Raw genomic sequence first — 23,543 nt, forward strand, 5'->3', positions numbered from 1 at the left:
TAAGTAGGACTGTAACAAAGGGGCGCTCTAATAATTATTTATAAATATATATTGGAAAACAAAGAGATCTCTTCCATCACCTATTTATACCCAGGGCTGTAACAAAGGGGCACTTTTATAATGCTGCATTGATTGGCTGAGCCATGGTGCTCGAAGATCCAAGGGCTTATATTTGAGGGCCCCAGCCCGAAAATCATCGTTGCAGGGGTTGCCTTCATCCCATTGAAAGAAATGGGATAGCATCGCGCTCCTCTGCCACAGCTGTGCCCATTCACACATTTTCCGCTCATGCGAGCAGCGTTTTTTTTTTTTGCGCACACAGATTACTTGGTTTCTCTTCTCTCATTTTGTTCTACTGGTTAACACCGTACCAAACTGTTTTGTTTTGGCTTATTACTGCATGTTATGACTAGAGATGAGCGAGCACCAAATTGCTCGGGTGCTCGTTACTCGAGCCAAGCTTTTTGTAATGCTCGAGAGCTCGTTTCGAGTAACGAGCCCTATTGAAGTCAATGGGAGACTCGAGCATTTTTCAATGCTCCTTAGCTGCTGCCAGCGGCTTCATTGAAAACAATGGCCTGCCGGCACTTCTGATTTGTTTTTCATGCAAGGGCTTTAGGGTGACTACCCACTAGCGTTTTTTTTTTCCGCTGTGAATTCGTTTTTGGTGCTTTGCGTTTTTAACATTAGAAACTCCCATTGACAATTGGAAAAAAAAACGCAGCGAATTCGCAGCGGAAAAAAAAAACGCTAGTGGGTAGGGACCCTTACATATAAGCCCTTCCCTGAAAAACAATAATTTTAGTGTAAAAAAAAATAAATAAAAAAAACTTACCTCTCTGCCACTGCCATGTCCCCCGCGGGGATGCAGAACACATCTAAATTGCGACAGATGCAGCAGAGGAATTCTTCAATTCTCTAGCGCAGCTGTCATGTGTGACAGCTGCGGTAGAGGATCCTGCTGCTGGCTCCCTGTCCTTGGATTTCAGGAAAGGGCTATAAATATAAGCCCTTCCCTGAAAAACCAGTAAAAGTAGTGTAAAAAACAATAAGGATACATACTCACCTTCAGCTGCGTCTTCTCTGCGCTGTACCTTGTACTGTAGTGCTGATCTATCAGCAGGCGTGGATTTTAAATTGCCGAATGAATGACAGAGAAGAGGGAGGGAGTTTAGCAGCGTGACTGCTAAACTCCCTCCCTCTTCTCTCCTCCCCTCCAGCCACTGCTAAACTACCTCCCTTCTCCAGCCACTGTCATTGGCTCCTATAGGAGCCCATGCAGTGCCCAACGTATTCCGGCCCAAAAGATAGTTCCATGACTATTTTTTGGGCCCAACCTAAAAGCGTCCGGCACTATATTGGCTGGCTAGGTGCTTTTTCATCACGGCAATACGGCTATGTGATCTGATGCATTGGAATCCAATTATTAGCAAGGACAAACACAAGGGGGTAATTCATAATAGGCTAATTACACAGTTAAAACTGTCACCTTGCTTTTAACGGAGGGTTTTTAAAATTTGCTTTATTTTTATCACCCAGGTTTTTTTCCAGTCACCCTCATTGGTGAGCCCCGCTAGTAAGCACTGTTGGGAGCTTTTATCCAGGGCTCCATTGGAGAATCAACCACTTTGGTCTCAGCTGCCTACAGTTCACGTGAATGCCACACTCACTTCCAATTCCATAGCATCTGTTGTGTGAAGAGGAAGGACTGCCTCACCCAAGCGTATTATGTGGGTAATACCCAGTGTTAAAATCCTGTTGATTTACATCAGGCCATATAGGCCTACACTTTTCACACACATGTATTAAAATATGCTGTAGGTCCTGTATTGGAACATATTACAAGCGCAATATGCACCATTATAGTCTACGAGGGCATAATATATGCAGTGAATGGACATGTTACATGCATATTTGCTGCATACTGAATATTACGTGCGCAATACACAGCCAAAATACGCTCATGTGAGTGAGCCTCAAGTCAGACTTCCTGTGCAAGTCTATGAGAGCTCCATGAATCAATCTAATATTCATTACAAAATACAATTTACAAAGAAGTAGCCTATCCAACATTATTTAACAATTTACCTACCTGCAAACTCTGAAGCCCCCCAAAAGCTGTAAATAATAGCAAAAATCCAAAGGATACAACAAGAATGTTCTTAATGTGTCTATCCATTCTTCTTCAGGTTTTCTCCCTTCGCTTCAGCAGTGGTCTGGTGTTTTCAAGCTCTACAAGGTGGAGATTGTTATGCTACCGTCTTGTGGATACTGTACTCTGATCCTAAGACATGAAAAGATCAGCTATATTCTGGATGGTTACTGATTGACTTGTTGTAGACCAATACAGAGCAAAAGGGCTTACGACTGCAGGCATTATCAAATCATTTGGAACTTCTGCTTAGAGCTTATTTAGACAATTGTGGGCGCAAATACGTTCGCGGTACGGAACACAATTTCACCTGAAAGATGGGAATTCCTTCCCCCTCGCCAGCTCTTCAAACTCTGCGCCAGAGTGCAGGAGATAGTAAATAACCGAGGGAAGATAGGTGCTGCCCTATTGATCTTGCACATAGTATTCACCACAGGCAAGACCTATCTTTTCTTGCCCGTATAATTAACGACCAAGAATCTGAACAGTGAAAATAGAAACACTGAAATCCTATTGAAACAAGTGGTTTTGTGATTATCACAGCAAAAGTCTGGACAAGCTCTTTTAACTGTTATATTTATGATAAAATTAACTTCCAATGTATGAAAGTATTTTTTGGTAGAGGAGATGCTTTCGACAGCCATTTTGAACTCCACCATATTGAATTCAGCTCACGTTTTTCAAATGGGCAGAGGGTCCCCATCTGACTCTTTTATTATATCTGCTATGTTTCATAGTGTCTCCAAATACTGTACTTCAGAAATCATAGACCCATAAAGGTCCCAAATAAATCACAACTATTTATAAAGAGTGTGTTCTAATGTATACAGAAAAGGTGAGCACATTACTCTGAAAATCTTCACAATTTTTATAATGCCACCACCCCATAGTTATGTATAAACTACATATAAATTAGATCAGTGCCAAAAGAACGATGAAATGGAATCAATGAATCATCATAACAAGGTCAGTGTTCATTCCAATATCCACAGAAATAAATTAGCAGAAGTGAATAATCAACAAGGGCTGGATACACAATATACTAACTAAAGCAGTTCCTAGATCTCTGTAAAACAATGCATGCTTTGCAAAGCTTCGTCAGGGAGACTTGTGTAGGGGAATCTCAGTTATGATATAAAAAGGTAAAGGAACCAATCAAGAACTACCATATATGTCATGTCTAGAGATGAGTGAGCACCAAAATGCTCGGGTGCTCGTTACTCGAGACGAACTTTTCGCGATGCTCGAGGGTTTGTTTCGAGTAACGAACCCCATTGAAGTCAATGGGCGACCCGAGCATTTTTGTATATCGCCGATGCTCGCTAAGGTTTTCGTTTGTGAAAATCTGGGCAATTCAAGAAAGTGATGGGAACGACACAGCAACGTATAGGGCAGGCGAGGGGCTACATGTTGGGCTGCATCTCAAGTTCACAGGTCCCACTATTAAGCCACAATAGTGGCAAGAGTGCCCCCCCCCTCCCAACAACTTTTACTTCTAAAAAGCCCTCATTAGCAATGCATAACTTTGCTAAGCACCATACTACCTCCAACAAAGCACAATCACTGCCTGCATGACACTCCGCTGCCACTTCTCCTGGGTAACATGCTGCCCAACCCCCCCCCCCCACGACCCAGTGTCCACAGCGCACACCAAACTGTCCCTGCCCAGCCTTCAGCTGCCCTCATGCCACGCCACCCTCATGTCTATTTATGAGTGCGTCTGCCAGGCACACACTGCAGAGGGTTGGCACGGCTAGGCAGCGACCCTCTTTAAAAGGGGCGGGGCGATAGTCCACAATGCTGTACAGAAGCAATGAGAAATCCAATCCTGTGCCACCTTCATCTGGAGCTGCACACGTGGGCATAGCAATGGGGAACCTATGTGCCACACACTATTCATTCTGTCAAGGTGTCTGCATGCCCCAGTCAGACCGCGTTTTTTTATAAATAGTCACAGGCAGGTACAAATCCGCAATGGGAATTCCGTGTGCACCCACAGCATGGGTGGCTCCCTGGAACCCACCGGTGGTACATAAAAAAATCCCATTGCATTGCCCATCACAGCTGAGGTAATGTCGTGGTTAATGCAGGTGGGCTTCGGCCCACACTGCATGCCCCAGTCAGACCGGGGTTCTTTAGAAGTGGACACATGCAGTTACAACTCCCTGTGGACCCACAGCATGGGTGGGTGCCTGGAACCCACCGGCGGTACATTAATATATCCCATTGCATTGCCCATCACAGCTGAGGTAATAATGTCATGTTTAATGCAGGTGGGCTTCAGCCCACACTGCATGCCTCAGTCAGACCGGGGTTCTTTAGAAGTGGACAGATGCATTTACAACTCCCTGTGGACCCACAGCATGGGTGGCTCCCTGGAACCCACCGGCGGTACATAAATATATCCCATTGCAGTGCCCAACACAGCTGATGTAATGTCGTGCTTAATGCAGGTGGGCTTCGGCCCACACTGCATGCCCCAGTCAGACCGAGGTTCTTTAGAAGTGGACACATGCAGTTACAACTCCCTGTGGACTCACAGCATGGGTGGGTGCCAGGAAGCCACCGGCGGTACATAAATATATCCCATTGCAGTGCCCAACACAGCTGATGTAATGTCGTGCTTAATGCAGGTGGTCTTCGGCCCACACTACATGCCCCAGTCAGACCGGGGTTCTTTAGAAGTGGACAGATGCATTTACAACTCCCTGTGGACCCACAGCATGGGTGGCTCCCTGGAACCCACCAGCGGTACATAAATATATCCCATTGCAGTGCCCAACACAGCTGATGTTACGTCAGCTGTAATGCAGGTGGGCTAAAAATTAATTGGATTACACTGTAGGCGAGGGCCCCCAAAAATTGGTGTACCAACAGTACTAATGTACCTGAGAAAAATTGCCCATGCCCAACCAAGAGGGCAGGTGAAACCCATTAATCGCTTTGGTTAATGTGGCTTAATTTGTAACTAGGCCTGGAGGCAGCCCAGTAAAAATAAAAATTGGTTGAGGTGAAAGTTTCAACACTTTAATGAGCATTGAAACGTATAAAAATTGTTTAGAAAAATTATATGACTGAGCCTTGTGGGCCTAAGAAAAAGTGCCCGTTCGGCATGATTATGTGAGGTTTCAGGAGGAGGAGCAGGCGGAGGAGGAGGAATATTATACAAAGATAGATGAAGCAAAAAGGTTCCCGTTTTGGATGGTGATAGAGAACGATGCTTCCATCCGCTGGTGCAGCCTACGTATTGTTTAGGTATCGCTGCTGTCCGCTGGTGGAGAAGAGAAGTCTGGGGAAATCCAGGCTTTGTTCATCTTGAGGAGTGTAAGCCTGTCGGCACTGTCGGTTGACAGGTGGGTACGCTTATCCGTGATTATTCCCCCAGCCACACTAAACACACTCTCTGACAAGACGCTAGCCGCAGGACAAGCAAGCACCTCCAGGGCATACAGCGCGAGTTCAAGCCACGTGTCCAGCTTCGACACCCAGTAGTTGTAGGGGGCAGAGGCGTCACCGAGGACGGTCGTGCGATCGGCTACGTACTCCCTCACCATCCTTTTACAGTGCTCCCGCCAACTCAGCCTTGACTGGGGAGCGGTGACACAGTCTTGCTGGGGAGCCATAAAGCTGGCAAAGGCCTTGGATAATGTTCCCCTGCCTGCGCTGTACATGCTGCCTGATCTCTGCGCCTCCCCTGCTACCTGGCCCGCGGAAATGCGCCTTCGGCCACTAGCGCTGTCGGATGGGAAGTTTACCATCAGTTTGTCCACCAGCGCCCTGTGGTATAGCATCATTCTCGAACCCCTTTCCTCTTCGGGAATGAGAGTGGAAAGGTTCTCCTTATACCGTGGGTCGAGCAGTGTGTACACCCAGTAATCCGTAGTGGCCAGAATGCGTGTAACGCGAGGGTCACGAGAAAGGCATCCTAAAATGAAGTCAGCCATGTGTGCCAGGGTACCTGTACGCAACACATGGCTGTCCTCACTCGGAAGATCACTTTCAGGATCCTCCTCCTCCTCCTCCTCCTCTGGCCATACACGCTGAAAGGATGACAGGCAAGCTGCATCTGTCCCCTCAGCAGTGGGCCAAGCTGTCTCTTCCCCTTCCTCCTCATGCTCCTCCTCCTCCTCCTCCTCCTTCTCCTCTGGCCATACACGCTGAAAGGATGACAGGCAAGCAGCATCTGTCCCCTCAGCAGTGGGCCAAGCTGTCTCTTCCCCCTCCTCCTCATGCTCCTCCCCCTCCTCCTCAACGCGCTGAGATACAGACATGAGGGTGCTCTGACTATCCAGCGACATACTGTCTTCCCCCACCTCCGTTTCCGATTCCAAAGCGTCTGCCTTTATGCTTTGCAGGGAACTTCTCAAGAGGCATAGCAGAGGAATGGTGACGCTAATGATTGCAGCATCCCCGCTCAGCATCTGGGTAGACTCCTCAAAGTTTCCAAGGACCTGGCAGATGGCTGCCAACCAGGCCCACTCTTCTGTAAATAATTGAGGAGGCTGACTCCCACTACGCCGCCCATGTTGGAGTTGGTATTCCGCAATAGCTCTACGCTGCTCATAGAGCCTGGCCAACATGTGGAGCGTAGAGTTCCACTGTGTGGGCACGTCGCACAGCAGTCGGTGCACTGGCAGATTAAACCGATGTTGCAGTGTCCGCAGGGTGGCAGCGTGCGTGTGGGACTTGCGGAAATGTGCGCAGAGCTGGCGCACCTTTCCGAGCAGGTATGACAAGTGTGGGTAGCTTTTCAGAAAGCGCTGAACCACCAAATTAAACACATCGGCCAGGCATGGCACGTGCGTGAGGCTGCCGAGCTGCAGAGCCGCCACCAGGTTACGGCCGTTGTCACACACGACCATGCCCAGTTGGAGGCTCAGCGGCGCAAGCCAGCGGTCGGTCTGCTCTGTCAGACCCTGCAGCAGTTCGTGGGCCATGTGCCTCTTATCTCCTAAGCTGAGTAGCTTCAGCACGGCCTGCTGACGCTTGCCCACCGCTGAGCTGCCATGCCGCGCGACACCGACTGCTGGCGACGTGCTGCTGCTGACACATCTTGATTGCGAGACAGAGGTTGCGTAGGAGGAGGAGGAGGAGGGTGGTTTAGTGGAGGAAGCAAACACCGCCGCAGATACCACCACCGAGCTGGGGCACGCAATTCGGGGGGTGGGTAGGACGTGAGCGGTCCCAGGCTCTGACTCTGTCCCAGCCTCCACTAAATTCACCCAATGTGCCGTCAGGGAGATATAGTGGCCCTGCCCGCCTGTGCTTGTCCACGTGTCTGTAGTTAAGTGGACCTTGGCAGTAACCGCATTGGTGAGGGCGCGTACAATGTTGCGGGAGACGTGGTCGTGCAGGCCTGGGACGGCACATCGGGAAAAGTAGTGGCGACTGGGAACTGAGTAGCGCGGGGCCGCCGCTGCCATCATGCTTTTGAAAGCCTCCGTTTCCACAAGCCTATAAGGCAGCATCTCCAGGCTGATCAATTTGGCAATGTGCACGTTTAACGCTTGAGCGTGCGGGTGCGTGGCGGCGTACTTGCGCTCGCGCTCAAACAGTGGCGCTAGCGACGGCTGGATGGTGCGCTGAGAGACATTGCTGGATGGGGCCGAGGACAGCGGAGGTGAGGGTGTGGGTGCAGGCCAGGAGATGGTAGTGCCTGTGCTCTGAGAGGGGGGTTGGATCTCAGTGGCAGGTTGGGGCACAGGGGGAGAGGCAGTGGTGCAAACCGGAGGCGGTGAACGGCCTTCGTCCCACCTTGTGGGGTGCTTGGCCATCATATGCCTGCGCATGCTGGTGGTGGTGCCTCCCCAGCTGATCTTGGCGCGACAAAGGTTGCACACCACTGTTCGTCGGTCGTCAGGTGTCTCTGTGAAAAACTGCCACACTGTAGAGCACCTTGACCTCTGCAGGGTGGCATGGCGCGAGGGGGCGCTTTGGGAAACAGTTGGTTGATTATTCGGTCTGGCCCTGCCTCTACCCCTGGCCACCGCACTGGCTCAGCCTGTGCCCACACCCTGACTTGGGCCTCCGCGTCCTCGGCCACGTCCACGTCCTCTAGGCCTACCCCTACCCCTCAGCATGCTGTATTACCAGTAATGCAGAAACAGAACGCTGTAATTAAATGTGCCGCTTATTGGCCTGTGGTTGGAGGCTGACTTCGCTCACGGAACGCCAGGAAATAATTTGACGCAAGCCTGCTGTAAGACTTAGCTGGCTGCGTATGATTTTGTAGAACTACTACACCCAGCACAGACACACCCAGAACACTGAGCACAGTCACAGGCAGGCCAAATAGATTTTTTGCCCCAAATTTTTTTGCAAAGGCCCACTGCCTATATTCAATCAATATGTCTTCTGTCCCTGCCTACGCACTTCTGTCCCTGGAGTATGTCACAGAACTGCAGAGTGTTGCACTGTGGACTGCAATACAGCAGTGATTTCACAGCCCAGACAGAGCCAGGAAATAATTTGGCGCAAGCCTGCTGTAACACTTAGCTGGCTGCGTATGATTTTGTAGAACTACTACACCCAGCACAGACAGACCCAGAACACTGAGCACAGTCACAGGCAGGCCAAATAAATTTTTTGCCCCAAATTTTTTTGCAAAGGCCCACTGCCTATATTCAATCAATATGTCTTCTGTCCCTGCCTACGCACTTCTGTCCCAGGAGTATGTCACAGAACTGCAGAGTGTTGCACTGTGGACTGCAATACAGCAGTGATTTCACAGCCCAGACAGAGCCAGGAAATAATTTGGCGCAAGCCTGCTGTAACACTTAGCTGGCTGCGTATGATTTTGTAGAACTACTACACCCAGCACAGACAGACCCAGAACACTGAGCACAGTCACAGGCAGGCCAAATAGATTTTTTGCCCCAAATTTTTTAGCAAAGGCCGACTGCCTATATTCAATCAATATGTCTTCTGTCCCTGCCTACGCACTTCTGTCCCTGGAGTATGTCACAGAACTGCAGAGTGTTGCACTGTGGACTGCAATACAGCAGTGATTTCACAGCCCAGACAGAGCCAGGAAATAATTTGGCGCAAGCCTGCTGTAACACTTAGCTGGCTGCGTATGATTTTGTAGAACTACTACACCCAGCACAGACAGACCCAGAACACTGAGCACAGTCACAAGCAGGCCAAATAGATTTTTTGCCCCAAATTTTTTGCAAAGGCCCACTGCCTATATTCAATCAATATGTCTTCTGTCCCTGCCTACGCACTTCTGTCCCTGGAGTATTACTGCAGGGCGCAATGCTCTGCACGGCCGATATACCAAATAAAAAAAAAGGGCAACACTGCACAAAGCAGCCTCCACAGCACTGCACACGGTTAGATGTGGCCCTAAGTAGGACCGTTGGGGTTCTTGAAGCCTATAATACTCCTAACACTCTCCCTATAGCAGCTCCACCAAGATAGCACTTTCCCTCCTCTATGTCAGAGCGCATCTGTGGCGAGCCACGGGAGGGGCCGATTTTTATACTCGGGTGACACCTGATCTCGCCAGCCACTCACTGCAGGGGGGTGGTATAGGGCTTGAACGTCGCAGGGGGAAGTTGTAATGCCTTCCCTGTCTTTCAATTGGCCAGAAACGCGCGCTAACGTCTCAGAGATGAAAGTGAAAGTAACCCGAACATCGCGTGGTACTCGTTACGAGTAACGAGCATCTCGAACACGCTAATACTCGAACGAGTATCAAGCTCAGACAAGTACGTTCGCTCATCTCTAGTCATATCCCTTGAAAATCCATTAATGGTAATGCAAGTATATTCTCAATAATTCGACTGGAAAATGCGTCTTGGAAGCTCTGTCATCAGAGGCAGCACATGTGGCTACAAAATGTCATGAACATATCTCTGAGCTGTTATTGTCCGCCTTACCACTACTAGGGGTGGCTGACTCTTGTATGGGATGGCCCTCTAAATCATCAAACAAGCAGTGGGGGCAGTGTGTAGTGGACTGTAGAAGTTGTTGCTCGTGATACTACCATTCCTTCACACCATTGATTCACCGGCGGTAGAAAATAAGAGATTCCACACACGGTTTGACTTGGGAACACTCAATCACTGGGAATGGACAGTAGAGATGAGCGAACACCAAAATGTTCGGGTGTTCGTTATTCGTAACGAACTTCCCGTGATGCTCGAGGGTTCGTTTCGAACAACGAACCCCATTGAAGTCAATGGGCGACCAGAACATTTTTGTATTTCGCCGATGCTCGCTAAGGTTTTCATGTGTGAAAATCTGGGCAATTCAGGAAAGTGATGGGAATGACACAGTGACGGATAGGGCAGGCGAGGGGCTACATGTTGGGCTGCATCTCAAGTTCCCAGGTCCCACTATTAAGCCACAATACCGGCAAGAGTGGGCCCCCCCCCTCCCAACAACTTTTACTTCTGAAAAGCCCTCATTAGCATGGCATACCTTTGCTAAGCACCACACTACCTCCAACAAAGCACAATCACTGCCTGCATGACACTCCACTGACACTTCTCCTGGGTTACATGCTGCCCAACCGCCCCCCCTCCCCCCCACAGCGCACACCAAAGTGTCCCTGCGCAGCCTTCAGCTGCCCTCATGCCACACCACGCTCATGTCTATTTAGAATTGCGTCTGCCATGACGAGGGACCGCAGGCACACACTGCAGAGGTTGGCACGGCTAGGCAGCGACCCTCTTTAAAAGTGGCGGAGCGATAGCCCACAATGCTGTACAGAAGCAATGAGAAATAGAATCCTGTGCCACCGCCATCAGGAGCTGCACACGTGGGCATAGCAATGGGGAACCTATGTGCCACACACTATTCATTCTGTCAAGGTGTCTGCATGCCCCAGTCAGACCGGGCTTTTTAATTCATAGACACAGGCAGGTACAACTCCCTATTGTGAAGTCCCTGTCGACCCACAGCATGGGTGGCTCCCTGGAACCCACTGGCGGTACACAGAAATATCCCATTGCATTGCCCAACACAGCTGAGGTAGTAATGTCGTGCTTAATGCAGGTGGGCTTCGGCCCACACTGCATGCCCCAGTCTGACTGGGGTTCTTTATAAGTGTACAGATGTAGTAAAAACTCCGTGTGCACCTACAGCATGGGTGGGTGCCAGGAAGCCACCGGCGGTACATAGAAATATCCCATTGCATTGCCCAACACAGCTGAGGTAGTAATGTTGTGCTTAACCCTTTCCAATCCAATTTGTATATGGTTTTCCTAGGGGGCTTACTCTTTTTCTGCTGTTATACAACGGCGCTATATGCTGGCTAAAGCCAGTACTGCATGAGCTGACACGTAGGATAGGCTCCGACAGCAGAGAGGCTGGCAATATACAGTAAGAGAACCCCGACGGACGTCTACCAACAACGGAGCTGTACAGCCTTAAACCCTAATGTCTTCACAGGTCACACAGTGGACTGGAAAGGGTTAATGCAGGTGGGCTTCGGCCCACACTGCATGCCCCAGTCAGACTGGGGTTCTTTACAAGTGGACACATGTAGGTTTAACTCCCTGTGGACCCACTGCCTGGGTGGGTGCCAGGAAGCCACCGGCGGTACATAGAAATATCCCATTGCATTGCCCAACACAGCTGAGGTAGTAATGTCGTGCGTAATACAGGTGGGCTTCGGCCCACACTGCATGCCCCAGTCAGACGGGTTCTTTAGAAGTGTACAGAAGTATTAAAAACTCAGTGTGCACCTACAGCATGGGTGGCTCCCTGGAACCCACCGGCGGTACACAAAAATATCCCATTGCATTGCCCAACACAGCTGAGGTAGTAATGTCGTGCGTAATGCAGGTGGGCTTCGGCCCACACTGCATGCCCCAGTCAGACTGGGGTTCTTTACAAGTGGACACATGTAGGTTTAACTCCCTGTGGACCCACTGCCTGGGTGGGTGCCAGGAAGCCACCGGCGGTACATAGAAATATCCCATTGCATTGCCCAACACAGCTGAGGTAGTAATGTCGTGCGTAATACAGGTGGGCTTCGGCCCACACTGCATGCCCCAGTCAGACGGGTTCTTTAGAAGTGTACAGAAGTATTAAAAACTCAGTGTGCACCTACAGCATGGGTGGCTCCCTGGAACCCACCGGCGGTACACAAAAATATCCCATTGCATTGCCCAACACAGCTGAGGTAGTAATGTCGTGCGTAATGCAGGTGGGCTTCGGCCCACACTGCATGCCCCAGTCAGACTGGGGTTCTTTACAAGTGGACACATGTAGGTTTAACTCCCTGTGGACCCACTGCCTGGGTGGGTGCCAGGAAGCCACCGGCGGTACATAGAAATATCCCATTGCATTGCCCAACACAGCTGAGGTAGTAATGTCGTGCGTAATACAGGTGGGCTTCGGCCCACACTGCATGCCCCAGTCAGACGGGTTCTTTAGAAGTGTACAGAAGTATTAAAAACTCAGTGTGCACCTACAGCATGGGTGGCTCCCTGGAACCCACCGGCGGTACACAAAAATATCCCATTGCATTGCCCAACACAGCTGAGGTAGTAATGTCGTGCGTAATGCAGGTGGGCTTCGGCCCACACTGCATGCCCCAGTCAGACTGGGGTTCTTTACAAGTGGACACATGTAGGTTTAACTCCCTGTGGACCCACTGCCTGGGTGGGTGCCAGGAAGCCACCGGCGGTACATAGAAATATCCCATTGCATTGCCCAACACAGCTGAGGTAGTAATGTCGTGCGTAATACAGGTGGGCTTCGGCCCACACTGCATGCCCCAGTCAGACGGGTTCTTTAGAAGTGTACAGAAGTATTAAAAACTCAGTGTGCACCTACAGCATGGGTGGCTCCCTGGAACCCACCGGCGGTACACAAAAATATCCCATTGCATTGCCCAACACAGCTGAGGTAACGTCAGCTGTAATGCAGGTGGGCTAAAAATTAATTTGATTACACTGTAGGCGAGGGCCCACAAAAATTGCTGTATCAACAGTACTAATGTACATCCCAAAAATTGGCCATGGCCAGCCAAGAGGGCAGGTGAAACCCATTAATCGCTTTGGTTAATGTGGCTTAAGTGGTAACTAGGCCTGGAGGCAGCCCAGTGTAACGAAAAATTGGTTCAAGTTAAAGTTCCAATGCTTTTAAGCGCATTGAAACTTATAAAAATTGTTCAGAAAAATTATTTGAGTGAGCCTTGTGGCCCTAAGAAAAATTGCCCGTTCAGCGTGATTACGTGAGGTTTCAGGAGGAGGAGCAGGAGGAGGAGGAGGAGGAATATTAGACACAGATTGATGAAGCAGAAATGTCCCCGTTTTGGATGGTGAGAGAGAACGTAGCTTCCATCCGCGGGTGCAGCCTACGTATTGCTTACGTATCGCTGCTGTCCGCTGGTGGAGAACAGAAGTCTGGCGAAATCCAGCCTTTGTTCATCTTGATGAGTGTTAGCCTGTCGGCACTGTCGGTTGACAAGCGGCTACGCTTATCTGTGATGATTCCCCCAGCCGCACTAAACACCCTCTCCGACAACACGCTAGCCGCAGGACAAGCAAGCACCTCAAGGGCATACAGGGCTAGTTCAGGCCACGTGTCCAGCTTCGACACCCAGTAGTTGTAGGGGGCAGAGGCGTCACCAAGGATGGTCGTGCGATCCGCTACGTACTCCCTCACCATCCTTTTGCAGTGCTCCCGCCGACTCAGCCGTGACTGGGGAGCGGTGACACAGTCTTGGTGGGGAGCCATAAAGCTGGCCAGGCCCTTAAAGACTGTTGCACTGCCTGGGATGTACATGCTGCTCGATCTACGCACATCCCCTGCAACATGGCCCTCGGAACTGCGCCTTCTGCCACTAGCGCTGTCGGCTGGGAATTTTACCATCAGCTTGTCCGCAAGGGTCCTGTGGTATAGCAACACTCTCGAACCCCTTTCCTCTTCGGGAATGAGAGTGGGCAGGTTCTCCTTATACCGTGGATCGAGCAGTGTGTACACCCAGTAATCCGTAGTGGCCAGAATGCGTGCAACGCGAGGGTCACGAGAAAGGCATCCTAACATGAAGTCAGCCATGTGTGCCAGGGTACCTGTACGCAACACATGGCTGTCTTCACTAGGAAGATCACTTTCAGGATCCTCCTCCTCCTCCTCCTCCTCAGGCCATACACGCTGAAAGGATGACAGGCAATCAGCCGGTGTACCGTCAGCAGCGGGCCAAGCTGTCTCTTCCCCCTCCTCCTCATGCTCCTCCTCCTCCTCCTGTACGCGCTGAGAAATAGACAGGAGGGTGCCCTGACTATCCAGCGGCATACTGTCTTCCCCCGCCCCCGTTTCCGAGCGCAAAGCAGCTGCCTTTATGGTTTGCAGGGAATTTCTCAAGATGCATAGCAGAGGAATGGTGACGCTAATGATTGTAGCATCGCCGCTCACCACCTGGGTAGACTCCTCAAAATTACCAAGGACATGGCAGATGTCTGCCAACCAGGCCCACTCTTCTGAAAGGAATTGAGGAGGCTGACTCCCACTGCGCCGCCCATGTTGGAGTTGGTATTCGACTATAGCTCTCCGTTGTTCATAGAGCCTGGCCAACATGTGGAGCGTAGAGTTCCACCGTGTGGGCACGTCGCACAGCAGTCGGTGCACTGGCAGCTTAAAGTGATGTTGCAGGGTGCGCAGGGTGGCAGCGTCCGTGTGGGACTTGCGGAAATGTGCGCAGAGCCGGCGCGCCTTTACGAGCAGGTCTGACAAGCGTGGGTAGCTTTTCAGAAACCGCTGAACCACCAAATTAAAGACGTGGGCCAGGCATGGCACGTGCGTGAGGCTGCCAAGCTGCAGAGCCGCCACCAGGTTACGGCCGTTGTCACACACGACCATGCCCGGTTGGAGGCTCAGCGGCGCAAGCCAGCGGTCGGTCTGCTGTGTCAGACCCTGCAGCAGTTCGTGGGCCGTGTGCCTCTTATCGCCTAAGCTGAGTAGTTTCAGCACGGCCTGCTGACGCTTGCCCACCGCTGTGCTGCCACACCGCGCGACACCGACTGCTGGCGACATGCTGCTGCTAACACATCTTGATTGTGAGACAGAGGAGGAGGAGGAGGAGGAGGGTGCTTTAGTGGAGGAAGCATACACCTCCGCAGATACCAGCACCGAGCTGGGGCCCGCAATTCTGGGGGTGGGTAGGACGTGAGCGGTCCCAGGCTCTGACTCTGTCCCAGCCTCCACTAAATTCACCCAATGTGCCGTCAGGGAGATGTAGTGGCCCTGCCCGCCTGTGCTTGTCCACGTGTCCGTAGTTAAGTGGACCGTGGCAGTAACCGCGTTGGTGAGGGCGCGCACAATGTTGCGGGAGACGTGGTCGTGCAGGGCTGGGACGGCACATCGGGAAAAGTAGTGGCGACTGGGAACTGAGTAGCGCGGGGCCGCCGCCTCCATGATACTTTTGAAGGACTCCGTTTCCACAACCCTATACGGCAGCATCTCAAGGCTGATGAATTTTGCGATGCGGACGGTTAACGTTTGAGCGTGCGGGTGCGTGGCGGCGTACTTGCGCTTGCGCTCGAACACTTGCGCAAGCGACGGCTGAACGGTGCGCTGAACTACACTGCTGGATGGGGCCGAGGACAGCGGAGATGAGGGTGTGGGTGCAGGCCATGAGGCGGTAGTGCCTGTGTCCTGAGAGGGGGGTTGCATCTCAGTGGCAGGTTGGGGCACAGGGGGAGAGGCAGGGGTGCAAACCGGAGACGGTGAACGGCCTTTGTCCCACCTTGCGGGGTGCTTGGCCATCATATGTCTGCGCATGGTGGTGGTGGTGAGGCTGTTGGTGTTGGCTCCCCGGCTGAGCTTTGCGCGACAAAGGTTGCACACCACTGTTCGTCGGTCGTCAGGCGTCTCTGTGAAAAACTGCCAGACCTTAGAGCACCTCGGCCTACGCAGGGTGGCATGGCGCGAGGGGGCGCTTTGGGAAACACTTGGTGGATTATTCGGTCTGGCCCTGCCTCTACCCCTGGCCACCGCACTGCCTCTTGCAACCTGCCCTGCTGATGCCCTTGACTCCCCCTCTGAAGACCTGTCCTCCTGAGTAAGCGTTGCACACCAGGTGGGGTCAGTCACCTCATCGTCCTGCTGCTCTTCCTCCGAATCCTCTGTGCGCTGCTCCCTGGGACTTACTGCCCTTACTACTACCTCACTGCAAGACAACTGTGTCTGATCGTCATCGTCCTCCTCACCCACAGAAAGTTGTTGAGACAGTTGGCGGAAGTCCCCAGCCTCTTCCCCCGGACCCCGGGAACTTTCGAATGGTTGGGCATCAGTGACGATAAACTCCTCTGGTGGGAGAGGAACCGCTGCTGCCCAATCTAAGCAGGGGCCCGAGAACAGTTCCTGGGAGTGTTCCCGCTCCTGAGCAGGTGTCATTGTAGTGGACTGAGGAGGCTGGGAGGAAGGAGGAGCAGCAGACAGAGGATTCGGATTGGCAGCAGTGGACGGCGCAGAACTGCGGGTAGACGATAGGTTGCTCGAAGCACTTTCTGCCATCCAGGACAGGACCTGCTCACACTGCTCATTTTCTAATAACCGTCTCCCGCGTGGACCCATTAATTGGGCGATGAATGTGGGGACGCCAGAAACGTGCCTCTCTCCTAATCGCGCAGCAGACAGCTGCGACACACCTGGATCAGGAGCTTGGCCTGTGCCCACACCCTCACTTGGCCCTCCGCGTCCTCGGCCACGTCCACGTCCACGTCCTCTAGGCTTACCCCTACCCCTCAGCATGCTGTATTACCAGTGATTAGATTTCCCAGGCAGGAAATAAATTGGCGCAAGACTGCAGGCCAAATATAATTTTTGCCCTTTTTGGAAAACGAAAGGCCCCACTGCCTCTAGTGAATGAATTATCTAAGTTTAATAACTGTGCTGTGTCCCTGCTTATGTGTCACAGAACGTGAGGGTAGCAGAGTTATTATAACTCTTGGAGAGCAGGTATTTTTTTTTCCCAATTAAGGAAAGCAAATGGCGAACCCAGCAGTAAAGCGTAGCTGGCTGCGTATGATTTAGCAATGTTTTTCACGCAGCTCACACGTCTACACAGGCGTAAGGACGGACACAGGCTGGACAAATAGATTTCTTTTCAGTTTTTTCCCACCAACAGGCAGCACTGCGTATATTCAATGAACCTGCGAAGTTTAATAACTGCGCTGTGTCCCTGCTTATGTGTCACAGAACGTGAGGGTAGCAGAGTTATTATAACTCTTGGAGAGCAGGTATTTTTTTTCCCAATTAAGGAAAGCAAATGGCGAACCCAGCAGTAAAGCGTAGCTGGCTGCGTATGATTTAGCAATGTTTTTCACGCAGCTCACACGTCTACACAGGCGTAAGGACGGACACAGGCTGGACAAATAGATTTCTTTTCAGTTTTTTCCCACCAACAGGCAGCACTGCGTATATTCAATGAACCTGCGAAGTTTAATAACTGCGCTGTGTCCCTGCTTATGTGTCACAGAACGTGAGGGTAGCAGAGTTATTATAACTCTTGGAGAGCAGGTATTTTTTTTCCCAATTAAGGAAAGCAAATGGCGAACCCAGCAGTAAAGCGTAGCTGGCTGCGTATGATTTAGCAATGTTTTTCACGCAGCTCACACGTCTCCACAGGCGTAAGGACGGACACAGGCTGGACAAATAGATTTGTTTTCAGTTTTTTCCCACCAACAGGCAGCACTGCGTATATTCAATGAACCTGCGAAGTTTAATAACTGCGCTGTGTCCCTGCTTATGTGTCACAGAACGTGAGGGTAGCAGAGTTATTATAACTCTTGGAGAGCAGGTATTTTTTTCCCCAATTAAGGAAAGCAAATGGCGAACCCAGCAGTAAAGCGTAGCTGGCTGCGTATGATTTAGCAATGTTTTTCACGCAGCTCACACGTCTACACAGGCGTAAGGACGGACACAGGCTGGACAAATAGATTTCTTTTCAGTTTTTTCCCACCAACAGGCAGCACTGCGTATATTCAATGAACCTGCGAAGTTTAATAACTGCGCTGTGTCCCTGCTTATGTGTCACAGAACGTGAGGGTAGCAGAGTTATTATAACTCTTGGAGAGCAGGTATTTTTTTTCCCAATTAAGGAAAGCAAATGGCGAACCCAGCAGTAAAGCGTAGCTGGCTGCGTATGATTTAGCAATGTTTTTCACGCAGCTCACACGTCTCCACAGGCGTAAGGACGGACACAGGCTGGACAAATAGATTTGTTTTCAGTTTTTTCCCACCAACAGGCAGCACTGCGTATATTCAATGAACCTGCGAAGTTTAATAACTGCGCTGTGTCCCTGCTTATGTGTCACAGAACGTGAGGGTAGCAGAGTTATTATAACTCTTGGAGAGCAGGTATTTTTTTCCCCAATTAAGGAAAGCAAATGGCGAACCCAGCAGTAAAGCGTAGCTGGCTGCGTATGATTTAGCAATGTTTTTCACGCAGCTCACACGTCTACACAGGCGTAAGGACGGACACAGGCTGGACAAATAGATTTCTTTTCAGTTTTTTCCCACCAACAGGCAGCACTGCGTATATTCAATGAACCTGCGAAGTTTAATAACTGCGCTGTGTCCCTGCTTATGTGTCACAGAACGTGAGGGTAGCAGAGTTATTATAACTCTTGGAGAGCAGGTATTTTTTTTCCCAATTAAGGAAAGCAAATGGCGAACCCAGCAGTAAAGCGTAGCTGGCTGCGTATGATTTAGCAATGTTTTTCACGCAGCTCACACGTCTCCACAGGCGTAAGGACGGACACAGGCTGGACAAATAGATTTGTTTTCAGTTTTTTCCCACCAACAGGCAGCACTGCGTATATTCAATGAACCTGCGAAGTTTAATAACTGCGCTGTGTCCCTGCTTATGTGTCACAGAACGTGAGGGTAGCAGAGTTATTATAACTCTTGGAGAGCAGGTATTTTTTTCCCCAATTAAGGAAAGCAAATGGCGAACCCAGCAGTAAAGCGTAGCTGGCTGCGTATGATTTAGCAATGTTTTTCACGCAGCTCACACGTCTACACAGGCGTAAGGACGGACACAGGCTGGACAAATAGATTTCTTTTCAGTTTTTTCCCACCAACAGGCAGCACTGCGTATATTCAATGAACCTGCGAAGTTTAATAACTGCGCTGTGTCCCTGCTTATGTGTCACAGAACGTGAGGGTAGCAGAGTTATTATAACTCTTGGAGAGCAGGTATTTTTTTTCCCAATTAAGGAAAGCAAATGGCGAACCCAGCAGTAAAGCGTAGCTGGCTGCGTATGATTTAGCAATGTTTTTCACGCAGCTCACACGTCTCCACAGGCGTAAGGACGGACACAGGCTGGACAAATAGATTTGTTTTCAGTTTTTTCCCACCAACAGGCAGCACTGCGTATATTCAATGAACCTGCGAAGTTTAATAACTGCGCTGTGTCCCTGCTTATGTGTCACAGAACGTGAGGGTAGCAGAGTTATTATAACTCTTGGAGAGCAGGTATTTTTTTCCCCAATTAAGGAAAGCAAATGGCGAACCCAGCAGTAAAGCGTAGCTGGCTGCGTATGATTTAGCAATGTTTTTCACGCAGCTCACACGTCTACACAGGCGTAAGGACGGACACAGGCTGGACAAATAGATTTCTTTTCAGTTTTTTCCCACCAACAGGCAGCACTGCGTATATTCAATGAACCTGCGAAGTTTAATAACTGCGCTGTGTCCCTGCTTATGTGTCACAGAACGTGAGGGTAGCAGAGTTATTATAACTCTTGGAGAGCAGGTATTTTTTTTCCCAATTAAGGAAAGCAAATGGCGAACCCAGCAGTAAAGCGTAGCTGGCTGCGTATGATTTAGCAATGTTTTTCACGCAGCTCACACGTCTACACAGGCGTAAGGACGGACACAGGCTGGACAAATAGATTTGTTTTCAGTTTTTTCCCACCAACAGGCAGCACTGCGTATATTCAATGAACCTGCGAAGTTTAATAACTGCGCTGTGTCCCTGCTTATGTGTCACAGAACGTGAGGGTAGCAGAGTTATTATAACTCTTGGAGAGCAGGTATTTTTTTCCCCAATTAAGGAAAGCAAATGGCGAACCCAGCAGTAAAGCGTAGCTGGCTGCGTATGATTTAGCAATGTTTTTCACGCAGCTCACACGTCTACACAGGCGTAAGGACGGACACAGGCTGGACAAATAGATTTCTTTTCAGTTTTTTCCCACCAACAGGCAGCACTGCGTATATTCAATGAACCTGCGAAGTTTAATAACTGCGCTGTGTCCCTGCTTATGTGTCACAGAACGTGAGGGTAGCAGAGTTATTATAACTCTTGGAGAGCAGGTATTTTTTTTCCCAATTAAGGAAAGCAAATGGCGAACCCAGCAGTAAAGCGTAGCTGGCTGCGTATGATTTAGCAATGTTTTTCACGCAGCTCACACGTCTCCACAGGCGTAAGGACGGACACAGGCTGGACAAATAGATTTGTTTTCAGTTTTTTCCCACCAACAGGCAGCACTGCGTATATTCAATGAACCTGCGAAGTTTAATAACTGCGCTGTGTCCCTGCTTATGTGTCACAGAACGTGAGGGTAGCAGAGTTATTATAACTCTTGGAGAGCAGGTATTTTTTTCCCCAATTAAGGAAAGCAAATGGCGAACCCAGCAGTAAAGCGTAGCTGGCTGCGTATGATTTAGCAATGTTTTTCACGCAGCTCACACGTCTCCACAGGCGTAAGGACGGACACAGGCTGGACAAATAGATTTCTTTTCAGTTTTTTCCCACCAACAGGCAGCACTGCGTATATTCTATGAATAATAACTGTGTTGTGGCCCTGCCTATACAATTCTTTCCCTGCAGTATCAATGGAGGGTGCAATGCTCTGCAGAGGCGATTTTGAGAAGCCCAAAAAAAATGCAGCACAGCCAACAGCAGCCTGGACAGTACTGCACACGGATAAATATGGCCCTAGAAAGGACCGTTGAGGTTCTTGAAGGCTACACTCACTCCTAACACTCTCCCTGCCTATGCAGCACTTCTGTCCCTAATGCCAGGTGCAACGGTCTGCAGAGGCGATTTTGAGAAAGAAAAAAAAATCCCACTGCTAACAGCAGCCAACACACAGCTATCAGTGGCCCTAATAAGGACCTTTGGGGGGTCTTGAAGCCTACACTAACTACCAATTCTTTCCCTACAGCAGCTCCGGTATAAACAGCACTGTCCCTCATCTAACTCACACCGCATCTGAGGCGAGCCGCGGGAGGGGCCGACTTTTATATTAGGCGAACACCTGATCTCGCCAGCCACTCACAGCAGGGGGGTGGTATAGGGCTTAAACGTTGCAGGGGGAAGTTGTAATGCCTTCCCTGTCTTTCAATTGGCCAGAAAAGCGCGCTAACGTCTCAGGGAAGGAAGTGAAAGTAACCAGAACACCGCATGGTGTTCGTCACGAATAACGAACATCCCGAACACCCTAATATTCGCACGAATATCAAGCTCGGACGAACGCGTTCGCTCATCTCTAATGGACAGTGATCAGAAAACTTTACTTCTTGCTTTTCAAGATACAGCTTTATTTGTCAGTGCAGAAAGACAGTTTAGCAGATGGTCAGGGAAGAAGGACACAGGATGAAATCAGGCCTACAGTTGCTTTCTGCTCCTGGACACACACACCACAGGATGCAGGATAACACCGGAGGGGGACACAACACTCTGTAGACACTCTCTTGAGATTTAGGCCTCCTTCCCACGAACGGATTTACGCGTAACTCGCGGCGAAAATCCGCTGCGTTGCCCGCTGCTATTAGGTTCTATTGAACCAAATAGCACAATGCTCATGATGCGGAATTCCACCGCGGAATTCCGCACCGCGAAATCTCCCGTCCTTACCCGCGGCATGCTCTATTTGCCGCGGGTGTACGCGCTGACGGCTTCCATTGCAGTCAATGGAAGCCGTCCGTTCACGCTATCTCCCGCTGTAACACAGCGGAAGATAGCGTGAAAACGCTTTCCCGCCTACCGCCGCCGCGTCATATGACGCGGCCGGCGCGTCACGTGACACGGCCGGCCGCATCATCTGACGCGGTGGGAGTGTCACATGACGCGGCGGCGGTGTGCGGGGAAGCGTCTTCATGCTATCTTCCGCTGGTAAGTATGGGGTCTCTGGGGGGCGCTGTGACGGGCTTCGCCGCGGCGGAGCCCGTCACGCTTGCGTGAAGCCGGCCTTAGGAAGTTAATTGCTGCATGACAGACTCTTTCTTTTCTCTCTCACTCCTCACAGGCAGTTCCTGGAATTGGGGACCTCAAGATACCTCTCTTCTACGTTCATCCCTTCACCACATGAGGGTTGAAGGTACCTCCATGTGGCCGACACTCTCACTCTTCTCACAACCGTTGAAGCAGATGGATTCAGCTGAAGACCACACCTAACTGTCACTCACTAATATTTATATTCATATGACACCACGTGACTAGAGAAACTTGATACCTTTTCTAGACATATCACAGCCAGTTTCAGACATTAACCTCTTAGAAGAGATATCTCAGTGTACTACTCCAGTTTCCCTCTAGGAACACTACACAGTCAAGAAGTGCGCAAGACGAAACCTCTAAACACACCTCCTACTCTCCAGTTACTTAGACAAAAGATAAACCATTTCTGGTGTTCTGATACTACCTTTTGAATGTCACTTTCTGAGTAAGGCATTACATAATGACAGTGTATATAAAATGGTTAGGCCAAAACCACGAGAGAATTATTACTTGGCTGAACTGAATTCAGGATTCACTAGCATAGCTGTGGGGCAAATACATGAATCTTTTTCCCAAAGACAAAAGATATGAGGCAAGTGGAATGACTATCACTTTCTCTGAAAAATGACACCATGACGGGTGGTAGCTTAAGTCAATACCCTCCTGTCCGGAACTAAGAGATGAGGAGAAAAAGGATGCCCTGCCTACTAAGACAGACTAGGACGGTGGACAGACACTGGTACAGAAGACGCATGGTGGGGAACAAAACCTCCAAGTATACACATTTATCACTCACACCATGCGCGCTGTCACATTCAATCAGGAGCATTTTTAAATCTAAACAATTACTTTACTTTTTCCGCCTCCTGCACATTATCTTAAACCAATGCTGCATAACATTTTCAGTAGAAAATAACAAAGGCATAGCATAGTAGTATTTGACTATGAAAAAGGGCAAATATTAACTTTAAAATCCTTAAATATTAAGGGGGCTTACTGGGGAAAATGTCTCTTATGAAAAGAGTCTTTTATTAAAACTGGAAGCAGTTCCTTGGGCGCACTACACTTGAAGCAGGAATTAACTCCTCTAGTTCTGAGTCCGCCAACCAACCAGTGGGTGTCTGGAATCACTAGGCATCAGTTCTTGGTCAAGCCTACACTGATGTGGGAATATCCAGATCCTGCACTCGCCTTACTGCGGT

At 50.0% G+C, this 23,543-nt stretch overlaps 1 protein-coding gene across 5 annotated transcripts in view; it reads right to left on the reverse strand.

Moving 5' to 3' along the window:
- UNC93A (unc-93 homolog A) overlaps nt 1–23,543 on the reverse strand; it is a 114,347-nt gene that overhangs the window by 51,230 nt on the left and 39,574 nt on the right. For 3 of the 5 annotated variants that reach the window (XM_066596132.1, XM_066596133.1, XM_066596131.1), the window contains exon 2: nt 2,093–2,284. The exons of the other annotated variants lie outside the window; for them this stretch is intronic. In XM_066596132.1, coding sequence (XP_066452229.1) covers nt 2,093–2,179 — 87 coding nt within the window. In that variant the 5' untranslated portion in view covers nt 2,180–2,284. The remainder of the gene's footprint in view (nt 1–2,092; nt 2,285–23,543) is intronic. 5 annotated transcript variants of the gene reach the window in all.

Source organism: Eleutherodactylus coqui, chromosome 3, assembly GCF_035609145.1.
Source record: "Eleutherodactylus coqui strain aEleCoq1 chromosome 3, aEleCoq1.hap1, whole genome shotgun sequence".
In the NCBI taxonomy this organism is placed as follows: domain Eukaryota; kingdom Metazoa; phylum Chordata; class Amphibia; order Anura; family Eleutherodactylidae; genus Eleutherodactylus; species Eleutherodactylus coqui.